This window comes from Numenius arquata, chromosome 4, assembly GCF_964106895.1.
Source record: "Numenius arquata chromosome 4, bNumArq3.hap1.1, whole genome shotgun sequence".
NCBI lineage: Eukaryota > Metazoa > Chordata > Aves > Charadriiformes > Scolopacidae > Numenius > Numenius arquata.
Genome location: NC_133579.1, coordinates 66,912,326 through 66,926,795, shown reverse-complemented (window position 1 = coordinate 66,926,795; position 14,470 = coordinate 66,912,326). Strand labels below are relative to the sequence as shown.

General features: G+C 37.2%; 1 protein-coding gene across 2 annotated transcripts in view; it reads right to left on the bottom strand.

Annotated features, from left to right (window-relative positions):
- CDKAL1 (CDKAL1 threonylcarbamoyladenosine tRNA methylthiotransferase) overlaps window positions 1–14,470 on the bottom strand; it is a 424,960-nt gene that overhangs the window by 25,878 nt on the left and 384,612 nt on the right. For both annotated transcript variants that reach the window (XM_074146151.1, XM_074146152.1), the window contains exons 14-15: window positions 4,376–4,459; window positions 912–1,076 (exon numbers count right to left, since the gene is read on the bottom strand). In XM_074146151.1, coding sequence (XP_074002252.1) covers window positions 912–1,076; window positions 4,376–4,459 — 249 coding nt within the window. The remainder of the gene's footprint in view (window positions 1–911; window positions 1,077–4,375; window positions 4,460–14,470) is intronic.

Sequence of the window (14,470 nt, the reverse complement as noted above, 5' to 3'; positions counted from 1 at the left end):
GTGTTTCCACAGCCAGGTTTATTCAGGAGACCAAGTAGCTTAGCTTAACACTAGTCACATAAGGTATGCATTGATTATTTCTTTTAAATATGACTACTTAGATCTTTAACAAGGATGCATATATACTTCAATACTTGTCAACAATTTAGTGCAAAAGCAGCAAGGTGCTTTTGCAAGGTGCCAATTATCCTTCTTCCATGTGCTAAATTATTGCTACATATTTTTGGAGATCCTAACAACAGTGCTGGAGAAAGGACATCAAATGATGCTTAGAAATGTGATACACATTTTCATTTCACACTCCATCAGTTTTTACAACTAGAGCTCCATGAAATGTCTGAGAATACTTGGCTAACAGCCATATCTACTGAGGTGTAAAATAAGGATCAGATCTCTTTTTAGGAGAGTTTCATTTTCTTTACATGACTAAATCAGATGTTGACCTTTTTCCAAAATATATTGTAAATATTCCATACCCCTACCCATCAATTAATTTTGAATCTCTGAACCCAATTTTGACCTGTTTTAACAGACACATAATCAATACACATTTTTTAAAATGACATTGTAAAGCAAAATAAACAGATTCATCCTTCCACTGAACTAGAACTGAAATACATTGAATTATATAATCACTGGTGTTATATCTTTTCAATTCTAATAAGTTCTTTCCTCAACAAGAGGAACAAGAAACAAGCATATTACTCCCTTCACAGTCAGCAAAGTAAAGCTATGGGCATCAGCAAAAACATCTTTTAAATTCAGATTTCAATCTGTCAGGAAAGATTAAAGCTTCATGCGTACATAAAAGGGGAACTATAAAATGATAACAGATACATAGCATGGAATCATTATGCTTGAACAGCTGCTGTTTCACCAGTGTAGTAAAGCAGAAAATGTCTTTCACTCACCTCTGTTAAACCAGAAACTTCTCCTTTTGCTAACGGTCTGGTGATGGATGCAGTGTAAACTCTGGCATCTGACACGGGTTGCCCCTTCATAAAATGTTTCCCAGCTTCATAAATATTCACTTCTACCATCTTACCCATTAACAGAGGATCCTTTGGCACGAGAACCTTTCAAATAAAGATAAGGACATAGTTACTACATAGTAACAAAGGACACCAGTGTCTCCAGCTTCCACTCAGAAAACAGACTTTTGATAAACACCAGAGCAAATCCTAAAACTTTAAAATTTTAGTCACCAGCACACACTATAGCCCTGACACAGTTGACCAGTAACATCTCCAGCTTGCTCTCTTCAAGAACTTTGCAGTGTTGGCTCAGGTCTTTTCAACTCCAACTGATTCCCTCTGTCGTGTTTTTTACTTGATGAGAAAGTTGGGCCGGAGTTGGAACATTCGAATCCAGACCCAAACAGTTCCCAAAGGCACTTGTACTACACAGTTCTAATAGACTGCTGTAAAGCTTCCTATTTTCATATCTATCTCATGATCATAAAAAAAAAAAAGTACATTTTTAAGTCTGTAAATGCTTCTGGACAGAAATTATGCCCTTGTTTCTGTTTGCACAAGCCCTTATTTTGATTGTGCAGGTTCTTTGCAGCTGCGATTGACAATCATGATTGACAACGAATGCTTGTAAAAATGGATAAGTGTGTTTCTTGGGTCAGCAACTAATGCTAGCCTTTCCTGAATTTGCACCACCGTGATATCAGACAGTCCCATAAGAACTTCACAAAAAGACACCACATAACAGATGTTCCTAGGTCATGCATGTACAAAAGAAAGAGCCCCACATACAGGAGCAACATTTTTTTGCTGGAAGAATAAATGGCACAAAAAAGCTCTAAAACTCAAGAAGCAGTTAAAAAAGAAACGTGGAGTTTGCTGATTAAGCAATGAAAAACTGAATCACAGGGACTTATACAATCACATTTACCTGAAGCTCATACACACACAAATGCAAGCTTTTCAAAGGTGATAAGCATGTATGTATATCTTGATTTTTGGATGCTGAAACTGAACCGCCTTAAAATAGCCTGATTTTTAGACAACACGTGCAGAGGATTTTCAGAAGAAAACTCTGTGCCAACCACATTTGGAGAGCATTTTGTTACCAAACAGCGCCTCTCCATTTTCCCCTATTCAAGCGTTGGTTGTCCCACATGGAGGAAATCATCACCAGTAGTTTTCCTTTTTCCCTGAAGGCTCAAGGTGTTCATGACTTTAGAAGTTTCCATTCTAGAATTCTGCTGAGCTTCCTAAGCATTCTCCAAGAAAAGCAGGCATCTCTGCCTTCCATAAATGGGCAAGGTGAGACTAATTGGAATTAAGTAGCAAACACAAACCCAAGATCCTAATGCTGAGACAGTATTACAATGCGACTAGATCACAGTTCTTCCCACATAATTAATCTCAGGCAAATTTAAATCAAAGGAAAATTAGATAACTGATTATCACTGGGCCTGTGACCTCTAAATCTTGGTATCTCCATACGCAAAATGGCAGTAACTAAGTATAAATCCTACAGGGACAGACATGGGTAAGTGACTACTAATTCAGAAAAAGAAAGAGGTTAAATAAAAATATCTGGGAGGTACTGTAAGCAACCAAGCAGCCAGGCTTGGCATACACTCATACATTTTTCTGATATAAGTATTTGCTAGGAAAAAATCCCCAACCATATTTTTAAGAAACAAGGTTATAGCAACAGAAACCCTCATCTTGACTGTTGTTCTGGCAAAGCACCCTTTGGTCAGTTTAGAATACTCCGTTCAATGAACTACCTTAAACTGCATCACCAAAGCCTCCACAAACCTAGGCTGCAGTTCTACCAGGAAATCTGTCAGTGCAGCTCTGTCGATGTGGCTTTAATAGCAAACTCTTTTAACAGAGATGAGCTTAGTGAAGAGAGAATAGGTTTGGTAACTATTTGATTAACAGAACATTACACCAAGACTCCGAGCTTCAGCTTCCAAAGTACAATACGATATTTAGTGACTCCAGAGTGGCTTTCAATTTACTATCATTAAATTTACTGCTATTAAAGTTAGTCACTAGCACCAAGTCTTGTGCTTACCTGGCTGAACAGTAGGATATCACCCTTGTCAAACAGGCCACACATAAGATTTTAGCGAAAAGATACACATTTTAGTAATGGTAAGTATTTATTCCATAGTATTATTTAAAATGACCCCCTATGTTATTATTTGTATTTCCTGTAGTCTTTACCAGTCCCAATCAGGAGCTCTATTAGGTGCTTTACAATCACCCCATAAAACGTCAGCGCTTTTTTTGCACATACTGCTTTTCCCTTAATTAATGAAACTTTCATAAAACAAGCAGTGAACACTAAAAAGCCCCAAGCAATTTCTTCTTAATCTCTATATGGAAAACCACGTTCCTCAAATCTGACTGATAAGCTACAAAAGCAAGGAACAGTGATAGACAGAGGTTAGAGGTGTAATAGCAGAAAAAAGAGATTTATCAAGAAAAAAACCCAAAACCTGAGGAAAAGAAATAATTAGTAAACTAGATATCTAATAGAAACAGGTATTTTAAGAGCACTAATGTTACTCGCTACTAAGCAAAAATAAATAAATAAATGCTGTAACATAAGCTGGAACCAGAAGAAAGCACTATTGGTGACTTTATAAGCACAGTCATCACCAGTAGCCTCTCCAGGTTCAGACAGCTGACTAACTAAAGGTAGCAAAGGCAAACTGTACACAGCTCAGTGTAACAAAATGAGGAACAAGCCAAAGGCAAAACCAGAATGAAATCATGATGATTCAGAAGACCCAATTTTATTGGTTTTCAGCAAGTCATCTGCTTTTAAGCAAAAATAATAATTGTGTGAAATAGATGCTGTACTTCCTTCCTAGTTCAAGGATAATGTTTCTGTGGGGAAAGAATTAATTTATAGAAAATGCACAGAAGGAAATACAACATATCAGGTTGAAGTCTTAATCTAAAGAACTTTCTGGCCCTTCCTACTATTTGATTTCTTTTTTTTTTTTTTTCAAATTGCACTGTCTGAAAAGATTTTCTGAGAGACGCATGGAAATTATCAAGGTTCATCTACTCCAAAAACAATGCTTTGAAGACACAGAAATTAAAATTACCACAATGATTAACAGCTTCTTAAACCATTCAAATAATGTTATTTGGATATATAGCACGTATCCTCCTTATGCTGTATATTCAAAGAGCCACCTGACATAATTTCAGGTAAATTGTATTCACAACACAGGAACAAAATATCTCATAAACAAGTCTCAATGGTAACGCCTTTACTGGAAAATGTTCTTATTTCTTTACTTGCTTTTTTTCACTGCGTCACACTGTGTTGCTCAGATTATCAGAAAGCAAAGATAAAACAAAAAGATGTTATTTTGGTTATTTAACCGTACCTGCTCATAGAAAGGATTGTGAGCAACATAGTAATTGGAATCAAAGGATTCTTCTGTTACCAGAACTCTCTGCCTCTCACCAACCTGGAAAATAAAAGACAAGAGAGATGACTCAGAAAACAAAAATAATGAATTACAATCAGAAGAAAGCTGCGACTATAAACAAACACTCTTAGCAGAAATAATGAAATTCCCTGAGGAAACTCTGTATCAGCAAGAAAGCCAGGCAGAGAAAGTCCTAGTTCAGACTGTCTAAAATTTATAGGATTAAAAGCCAGAATTGAGGGATAGAACTGTGGTACTGTAACGGCTTAACATGAAAATCCAGTTTAGAAATATAAACTGTTTTTTACTTATTAATACAATAACGAATAATAACGTCAGATGTGCACAGAGTCCATTATGGCTTCATCCAACTAACGAAAAAACTCCCCTTCAGCGTAAAACTCTGCAATCAATCACAAAAGGATAACACCTCTCTCCCCAACAGCCCTATGACAAATAAAACAAGTAGCAGCACCTGAGAGAAGCAGGAACTGTAGGACACTGCACAACGTCAAGCTCATCTGCCTTGTTTTTTTTAAAAGCCACACTTATTATTTACAATGATAGGGCATCTCTGTGCCCCTTCTTGGTGATTTCAGTAAGCTGTACCTGTGAGATCACATTGATTTCCATGACAGTGGAGTCAACACTGCATATTACAAAGACTAAATGAAGGAGAGTTTTTAACAACTCACAGACATAGTGATATTAAAGGCCAAATAAATACTGGGCTAAAAAGCCCAGTGTATCAATTATACCTCCCAATTTCCGAATGCACTAACACAGTTTAAAGGAAGCTCCAGTTTTACAATTAGTTAAATGGAAGACCCCAAGACAAATCAGTTGCATTTAGTTGCCAAGTAGATATGAAACAAAATCTGACTTTCCCCAAAGTTCAAAATCCCCCGCACAACACCTTTTGATTTTGTCCATTACTGAGCTGTGTAATGAAGTTTACAGCCTAATTTCTGCAAACCTGGGAGGACATTTAGTCTGAGCCCATCTGTATTTTTTTTTTTTTTCATCTAAATGTGCCCTGGATTCTTTCCAAACTATTTGACAAATGCATTCTGCAAATTACAACTGTCTAGCAAGAAAAATTTACTCACTGCTTTTACGCAGCCACTATTTTGAGAATCAAAAACGGTTTCACATTTTTCTCTAAACTTTTAATATCTGTGAGCAAAGCTGCATTCAAGACCCTCTCCCCTCCCTGGAAGACTTCCACCACATCCTAGTGGCAACTGTTATGTAGAAGTTTTAAGGCCTCCATTGCAAGTCCATGTGAATTAGCAAGAAGATGCAGATCAGATAATAATGTTTTGATTCTTAAAGGTATAAGCAGTTAAAGTAAAAGGGAAGATTAGGATTTTCTCTAACAGTCAGTGGGAGAAAAAAGAACATGAAGAAATATGAACAGCTATATCACATCTACATTACGGCATAGATATACTGTATATATGTATATATATCTATACACACACGCGATACAGATACAATTCTCCACTCGCCAAACAGAAAGACTTCATGGAATAACTCTTGCCTTCCCTTTGCTGTGCATGTACCTGAAGTACTCCTGAAGTAAACCCTGGAGAGCAGGCAGGGAGACAGCGAGCACTCAGCTCGTCTCCCCACATGCAGTTAGAGTTAATTCCCCATGACCACAAGCGTGGGGTACGCAGTAGAAGGGGCACAAACCCCAAGTTACAGACCCAGTAACAGAATCCTAATGTATATTTTTGCATATTTTTAGGAGTTGCTTATAGTACTTTTAAAATTTCCATTCATGTTTCTCTGGGAAGTCTGCAATTACAAATAACAACAGATATAACACATTGAAATTTTAGTAATCTAACTCCAGTGTAACCGTTTACCATTCCCCTGAACAGTAAGATTTTTTTTTTTTTTTTTCTTTCAAGAAAACATTTATTCAATTCAAACCCCTAGAAGAGTTTTGCAAATACCTGTCAAAGCAGCACTGGAGATAACCACGCCAGTAATAAGATTACAGGGTACATTTCCCCGGAATGGAGAGGTTTTGTTGTTTCTATAATATTTGAGACCATAGCTTTTAAAATCACAATCCAGTATCTGCTGTAGCACTACAGTACCACAGTTTCAGATGTCATGCAATATCATGAAAAAAAGTAGGATGAAATGTTAGCTAAGCGATGCTTACCCTTGGGGGGACATGCTACCACTGAAAAGCACACTGAAAGCCCAAACTCCAACTCATGCCCTCACATTGTATGAATTATTTAGCAATACCATAAGTTAGCAAAACTGGCTCAAAGCAATACTGGGTCTGTAACTCACTTCACAATTGTCTTGTGATTCCCCATTTCTCTCTGGTCATAACTTTCTGCCTTCATCGTCTCTATGAATCCTGCCTGTGAGGCAGTCTAAGCTACACGTGTTATCCTCATACTCTCAGATGACAGAAAAACAAGCATGACATGCAAAAAAAAAATTTAAAAAAAAAAATCAGAGGGAAGAAGAAAAGAATACCTGTGTTTGATCATTTGATATAAGCAATGGTTTCTCCAGAGATACATTGCCAATTTTTCTTATCTTTGCTTCCATGAGCAAAAAGAGCTTAGATCTCTATGTCTCAGACAGAACTTCTGGGCTCAGAATTTCTTGAGAATGGGAGGAAATCAGCAATTCGTCACATAGCATCAAAACTGTGGCATTAAAATTAAAACTGAGTACAAGAAGTGCAGAGAGCCAAACAGCCTATACCAATTTATAATACATACATACATACACACACACACACACATATATACAGGACTAAAATGGCAAACTCCAGGGAGTACAGGTAAACCCAGGAATTGTTCACTTGCTCAAGTTTGTAGCCTTGGCCAAGGCTGAGCTGACAGAGAAAGATGATATTCAGCTGTTTGCAGACTCTTTTGCTACAACAACAAAAAAGGAGAATTCCATTTAATGAGTTAGGCCATGGAGTATTCATGATCTAGAAGACTAATTGGCTACATGCATTTCTAAGACAGAAAATGACTATCTATCCTGCATCCAAGTATAATTAAGAAGAAATATAAGTACGCAGAATGCAGCTTTGGTATTGAAATTTGTTCAAGAAGTGGAATATGTCATCATTTCTGCAATTATTCCCCTGGGATCTCTAAGTGCCTAAGTTTCACCTCTCTCAGAAAGAACTTAAATATGCAGAAACCAGACATGGTATCTAATAACAGTCATAATTATAATAACCTTTGATGATTTTTTTCAGGCATGTACCAGCAGAAGTAATTCAGTATCTTATTTTTACTCCTATTCTTTCATCTGCTTCCACAGGTATGCATGAGTTCCAGCTCTCAGGGAACTACAATTCTGACAAAGCATCTGGAACTGAGGAAACTCAGCCCTGGCATCTCAGTTTGGAAAAATTCCTATAGAACGAGGATATTTTTTCTTTAGGGAGGATAGCATGAAAATAATAACGAATGATAGCAAAAAAACTCGCCTGGCAACCTCTCCTATCCCAAGATGGACTGGTAACATCATTTACACAAGAAAAATTTGTTTTCAACAAAAATAATGCAACAAGCACTGCTGGTCCTATCACTTCCTGCACTGCAACAGTTCCCAGGTAGTTTGTAAATCTCAGAATTTGTGATCAAATCACTTATTAACTTTTATTTCATTTTCATTTATCCTACAGGAAATTCTGACATGATAATTCTATAACTCATTTTTTCCTTTACTGAATACCATAAAAAGCAGTTTTTCCAGCTGAATGATTTTCGAAAATGAATGAGCGGTAAGAAATGTCAAACATCCATCTTGGTTGCAGTCAAATCAGATTTGTTTTTTAAACCAAAACTGACTGAATTACATAAAACACAAGACTAATTTTTAAATTCTACAAAAGCATAGGTGCAACAGATGGGTCCTATTTACATGCTTTGATAGAATATTGCTACGTAACGTCAACAATGGCCTGTTATAATTATACTTAAATAACTTATGCTCCTAATCTTTTTTTTTGTAGTTAATGAAAATTGTAATTGTTTCAGTTCGATTCATTACTTACTACAGCCAGAGCACGTGGTACATTATCTTTCTCACAGTTTCCTTATTGTTTTCTTCTCTGAATCTTAACAGTTTTAAGAGTTTTTCTTTGGGTAAAAAAACCATCAATAACCACTGCATTTCTATTTCTGTGCCTGCCATAGAAGGAGACACGCTGCACACACAGCCCTCTCCATTGATTTAGAGATAGTTGCCAAAGGCCCCTTTCAGGTTGAGTTCAATTCATAGTGGAACCGACGAGCATCTTGCCACTCTCACTGAAGGAGGCTGGCTTGGATTCTGACCTCAGACATTGTGGAGAATACTTAGTACAAGGCTTGGAAGCCACACAAAAAGCTACTTTTCTTTATTTGTTATTTAAATAAATCATAAAGCAAGTAATACAAAATACACACTGTCACAATTTATGTGCGTAGGTTTTAGCAGATTATTCTGATGAACAGAACATTTCTGGTAAACTTGCATATTTTGACCTTTACTAAGTATAACGAAGTTTAAGCAAAAGTAATTTAGAAAGTGGTCATTCTGCATCAATTTTGGTATGCTTCTCTCCTGATTTTTCAGTTGTGGTCTAAATATTTAAAATAAATTTTAATAACTATGCGGAGGATGTGTCCTTCCCTATAAAGCAGAGAACTGCTGGTCTTACTTTTCACGAATCATATTAATCCTTTGGGAATTAGAAACCAAATTTCTCGAAAATTATAGTTAAGCATTCTCTAAGCCTTCTATTTATACATTGTAGGTGTTTTCTCCTCCTGACAGACAAGTTTGGTTGTGCCACAATCTCCCTGTAAAAGAAGACAGTTTGTAGAAATTCATGACATGGTCCCATTTTGATGAAACCAGAACCCTTCTCCTTCCAAACTCTCCTTTCTACTGCTTTTTTCTGCTGTTCAGCACCACCCCTCCAACATTTCGGAGGGGCATCCTCCCATCCCATTCTGAAGGTAGTACTGGAGACAAAGAATGGACTTGTCTCAGAGTTTTTCTACAGAGTTGTTGGGGTTTTAAATGTGGAGATTGGAAAGCAGTAACGTTAAAACAGTTCAGCTCCTGAGCATGGCAAATTTTATGCCAGGATAAAAATACTTTTCTAGCATACAGCATAGACAGCTGCCACTTTACTACGGCTTATGCTACCACTGCTGTCCAGTTCCAGATGGGTGAGTGCCTCCTTTTTATTATGTTTAGTTCATAACCGTGTACAGAAATGCGGCAACAGAGAATTAATATTTAGAGTCCTGTATCTTTTACATCATACAAGCATCAATCAGATTAATCTTTTTACAACATGTGTCTGTCCCGTTTTACACATGAGGAAAGAACCAGAGAACCTGCCCACTCCCATGGTGCAGAGTAAGTGGCAGAATTCACCGTACGGATTTCATGTATTCCTACTTCCTCCTCCCAAACCTACACAATGCTGCCTCAGTCCAACAATGCCACTAATTAGCAAGGAAAACAAAATTCTCAATCTCTTACATAGATCACAGAGCTACATACAAACTACAAATAAATCTGTTAAAACATAGTGGATATCACTGGTCCCACCATCCGTATCAGGCTGTTTTGTACTTATGTCCAGTGCGGCTAAATTTTACCGTGTCCCACTTGCTATGAATCAGTGCTTTTCCCTTACTTTCATTGCTCAGTTTTTTTGCAGCCTTGGAAACAGGCTGCATTGGGTGGTCATCTTTGCACGCACAAAAGTACTTAGCTCTTAACTAGAGAATTCCAGAATCCCAAGTGAAAAGCAGCCAACATCCATCAAGGTGTCTCATTTCACTGTCAACCAATACAGCTGACTTCATTAAACCACCATTATTAAACTGCCCATCTTTAAACAAAGCTGCAGGAATTTTATTTTAAAGGGATAATATAAAATGTACGATTTATAAAATAATATCTAAGCAAACTGTATTTTTTGCTGTCATTTTGTTTTAGGCACACATGCTTCAGACGCACCGCTCCTTCCACAGCATAATTCAAGAATTCAGGCAACAGATGCCCACAGGACAAACTCTTTCAACAGTTTTCCAGGCTGACTTGAGCCTGTGCAAGCAGGAAGGATTAGGTACAAACTAAGACAGCCAGCTCTAATAGTACACAATCAGCATAATAAAAAAGTGCCTCAGACCTTCAGCAGCAGGCAATGCAGCTCATTAAAAGAAAGCAAACACCTTCTCTTTGGTTCCCTTATGAATTTGTTGGCATAGCTATGGGGGAGGGAAAAGGTAGGAAGAGAAGGAGGCGAGAGATGGAAGTAGACTGCTTCTGCTTTCTTGGCCCATTGCTCATGCTTCAGGGTAAATAGATCCTTTCTATTACTGTGCACCTGCATCTGACTGCTTCATTTTGATTTGGTCTCCTGCTGTGAAAATGTAGCTTCTTCCAGCACATACAAACCCTGCCATGCAGCTCAGATGAAAATTATATTCAGAGATGTGAGCGGTGACCTAAAAATGACAACTGGTCCTCAAAATATCTGATTCCTTTTAAATTCTGTAAGTTTGCATTTTGCTTGTCTCTCTTTTTCATTGCCTAGAAAAGCGGTAACAAAAGTAGCATGTTGACAACTCTGTCATATTACCTTTCTAAATTCTATTAACTGTGTACATTATTATAAAAGAAAAATAAGTTTTCTGAAATGGGAGATATCTATTGCATCTTAAAGCAGTCTCCCTCTTTCGGATCTTTCTGTTGTAAACCTGAGCTAAAGCAGTAAAAGGATGAGGTGGCAGAATTGGATTTTATTCTGGATCCGGCACAACATTGCTATGGGACTGGCTGCTTCCTTGTGCTCTCTGAAACTGTCTTTCCACATGTGCAAAATCCAATTCTGATTGTTACACAGCTCACAGAGTAGTGACCACAAAGCTGAGGAAGTTGCTATAGCAATGTAAAATACTCTATGCAGAACTGGTATTTGAGAGGATCATGTAGCATGAGCACTCAAGCAACTGCCTTAATGTAAATACTGGCAAAAGCCTCTCCCCTCTTTTTTCAGATGATCTAACAAACCCCATAAAACTGGCAAATATCTACAGGAAAAAAGCCTAAATGAAAAGATCAGTTCAAAATAGGAACAAGAAACATCTGAGTAGGTAAAGGATGTTTAAGGTCTTCCTTTTGTACCCATAACCATTCACGAACAAAACAGAAAACTAGACAAACAGTGTGCCCTCAAGGAAACTTGATTATTAATGCTGATCTTCTAGAATGGAAGATGGAGTTCAGAGGAATCTTTCAAGAATACTTGTAACTTCCAGTCAATTTGGCAATCGCATGAGTTCTGGTGGCATGAGTAAACAAGTATTTGCGTTCTTTACATTTTATTTTGCTTTTTTTAACAAGCCAAGCCTGTGGTGAAGTTAGGCTACCAAGTTTAAAAATATGACAGCCTTCATTAGGAAAGGCCATCCTTTCAACTTCTTCAGTGCAATAATTTAAAATGATTTAAGATCGGTTGTTTTTGTTGGAGTAATTCCTTAAGATACTCTGTATATTTCCAAGTGATTTAAGTACAATATGAAGTGGCAGTTGCTAAGGCAACAATATGCAATTCCCATTCCAGTGATCTCTTTTAACAACTGCATAAAGCCCAGACAAGTATCAGTTATATGAGAATTTATAAATTATCTTGGTAAATACCCTATCAAATAACTTCTCCAGAAATTACTTAAGGAACTTACAATACCAATCTATTTTCTCAGACTAAAGTCTTGTCTGCACTAAGAAAACTGCTCACCAGTGGCTCTGTCAGAAGAGTGTTGATGTAGCACAGACCAATGTAATACCGTGTTCAGCATAGATTCAGCTTCACCTGTGTTGGAGAGAATTGCCAGTAATAAAAAAAGGCCCTAACATAAGCGTCACTTCAGTTAATTCCAGGCAGAACTGCATGTTGCTTCCTCATAGACAGGAGAAAGCAGGAAAAAGTTGGGAGTAGGTGAAAACACCAGATGCAAGAAGAGATGACAAAGTGAAGATAGCATCAGCACAAATCAACAGTCAATACCATCCTCCCTGACATGACACTGGAATCCCCACAGTAAGACTGGATGCTCTTAGAATACATCTATAGCCTGGTATTTTTAATCAAATGCACCAAAAAGACTGCTCCAAAAGTTGGGCTTCGCTCCAAAATATCAACATAATTTTTCTGCTCATCCTACAACTGAAGCCAATGCTCTCCGTTCATCTCATCTGAGAACAAAGGAAGAGCAGATGGGATAAAACAGAAAAAACAAAGGTCCAAAATGACCCTGTACACAAACCCAAAACCAACTCTTCCCCAAAATCCACTAAAAGCTGTATTAATACATTTATCAACACATAAAATATGTAACATAACATTGTTGCAAGCTAATTAACTTAGAATACAAAATGGTGGCACTAACTGAAAGAGTTAAAAAAAGGATATAAATATTTATCAGCTCTCTTTTCAAAAGAATAATAAAACTCCTTTTGCATACATGAATCACAGGCTACTAACAAAAGCACCCGAACATCGTCAGAAGCTGATAATGTTAATGAGGATAGGATAATGATATTATTTTCTTTTATTTTGAAGGTAGCCAATATATGATCAAAAATTACACACTTCAGGGGTTTTCTTCAATCCAAAGCAAGGGAAGACCCCAGAACTGCTGACACTTCTAGAGGCGTAGTGCTGAATGACAAATAACATCAAGGGCGTACAGAGGGACCAAAGTGAATGATTCATCAAAGAGTGATAAATGTAGTGTGACTTCATGTTGCTTAGAATTTAATAGTCACTACTGTCAGACTACAGTTGTGATGCATTTTACTATTTTAACCAGTATGCCAATTATTTGCATATAAAAAAGGTAACCAAAAGAAGCACCTCTTCATTAGCATACTAGAATAATAATTCTGACCAATTCTTTATTATCCGTTAAAGGAAGCTAACAGAGATCAGGTCAAGAAAATCGTAAGATAAATCACTTCTGTTCTGGAAGAAAAAGAAAAAAAAATACTGTGGACTAAGTTTTTCTTTCTAACATCTTCTTTATAACCTACTCAATTCTCAAGGCTATGCACAGTTTTCACAGAAATCTCAATTGTGTGCTGTTGTATCTGCCTCAGTACACTACCTTTTGCATGACATCAGAAACAAATATATCAAATGAAACCTTCTAAGTTCTCTTCAACACCTAGACCACTGTGTGCGACCTTCTCTTCTTTAAGAAAAGCCCTTACTTAGCCCAAACAATAAGGAATACTTAAAAACTGGAAGACACTAGGGGTTTCTACAATCTTTCAAACTATGCAGCAACATCCTATGCTCTAGTTGAATTTTAACAAGACACAAAGTGAAAGCTGTACAATCTAATTGCAAGTGAAATTAATTACTGAGATGGATCAACAAGAAACCCACTATAATCTCTAATGTAGGTGTTAAGAATGTAGTAACAACCTTTCTAAAAAAACTAGTGTTTAATAAAAAATTACAGCTGATGTCAATATTTTGGCTGCAGTCCTGTGCATATCACATCACTAATCAGACTACTACATTCTCACCTAGCAGATTTCAAATTCCAGACCAAATGTATTGGTTACACTATCAATAAAACCAATACAATGGTTTGGATAAACACACTAAATAATACAGTAGCTAAGACAGGCCTGACACTTCTCATGGTACGAAGTCTTTGCTAACAGAAGAGTAACAGAAAAAAAAAAAAAAAAAGGTTCTTCAGCAATTGTGTGACAGATCTTTTTATCCCTCTGTTGGGTATGGCAAGAGGACAATTAGACACTAGATTTAAGCGTCTTCAGCGTACAAGCACATGAGGGTTCAGACGGAGTTTTACACTTTGCTCAACAGTCTTGAATAGTCAAGGAAGGAGCAGCTCTGCCTGTTTTTACAATCTTTGCCGACCATCCCCAAAGGAGGTTGATAGCTGTGAAACAGGGCCTCAGGAATAAAGGATGTTCTCACTCCTCTGTGACAAAAGCCTGCACAAA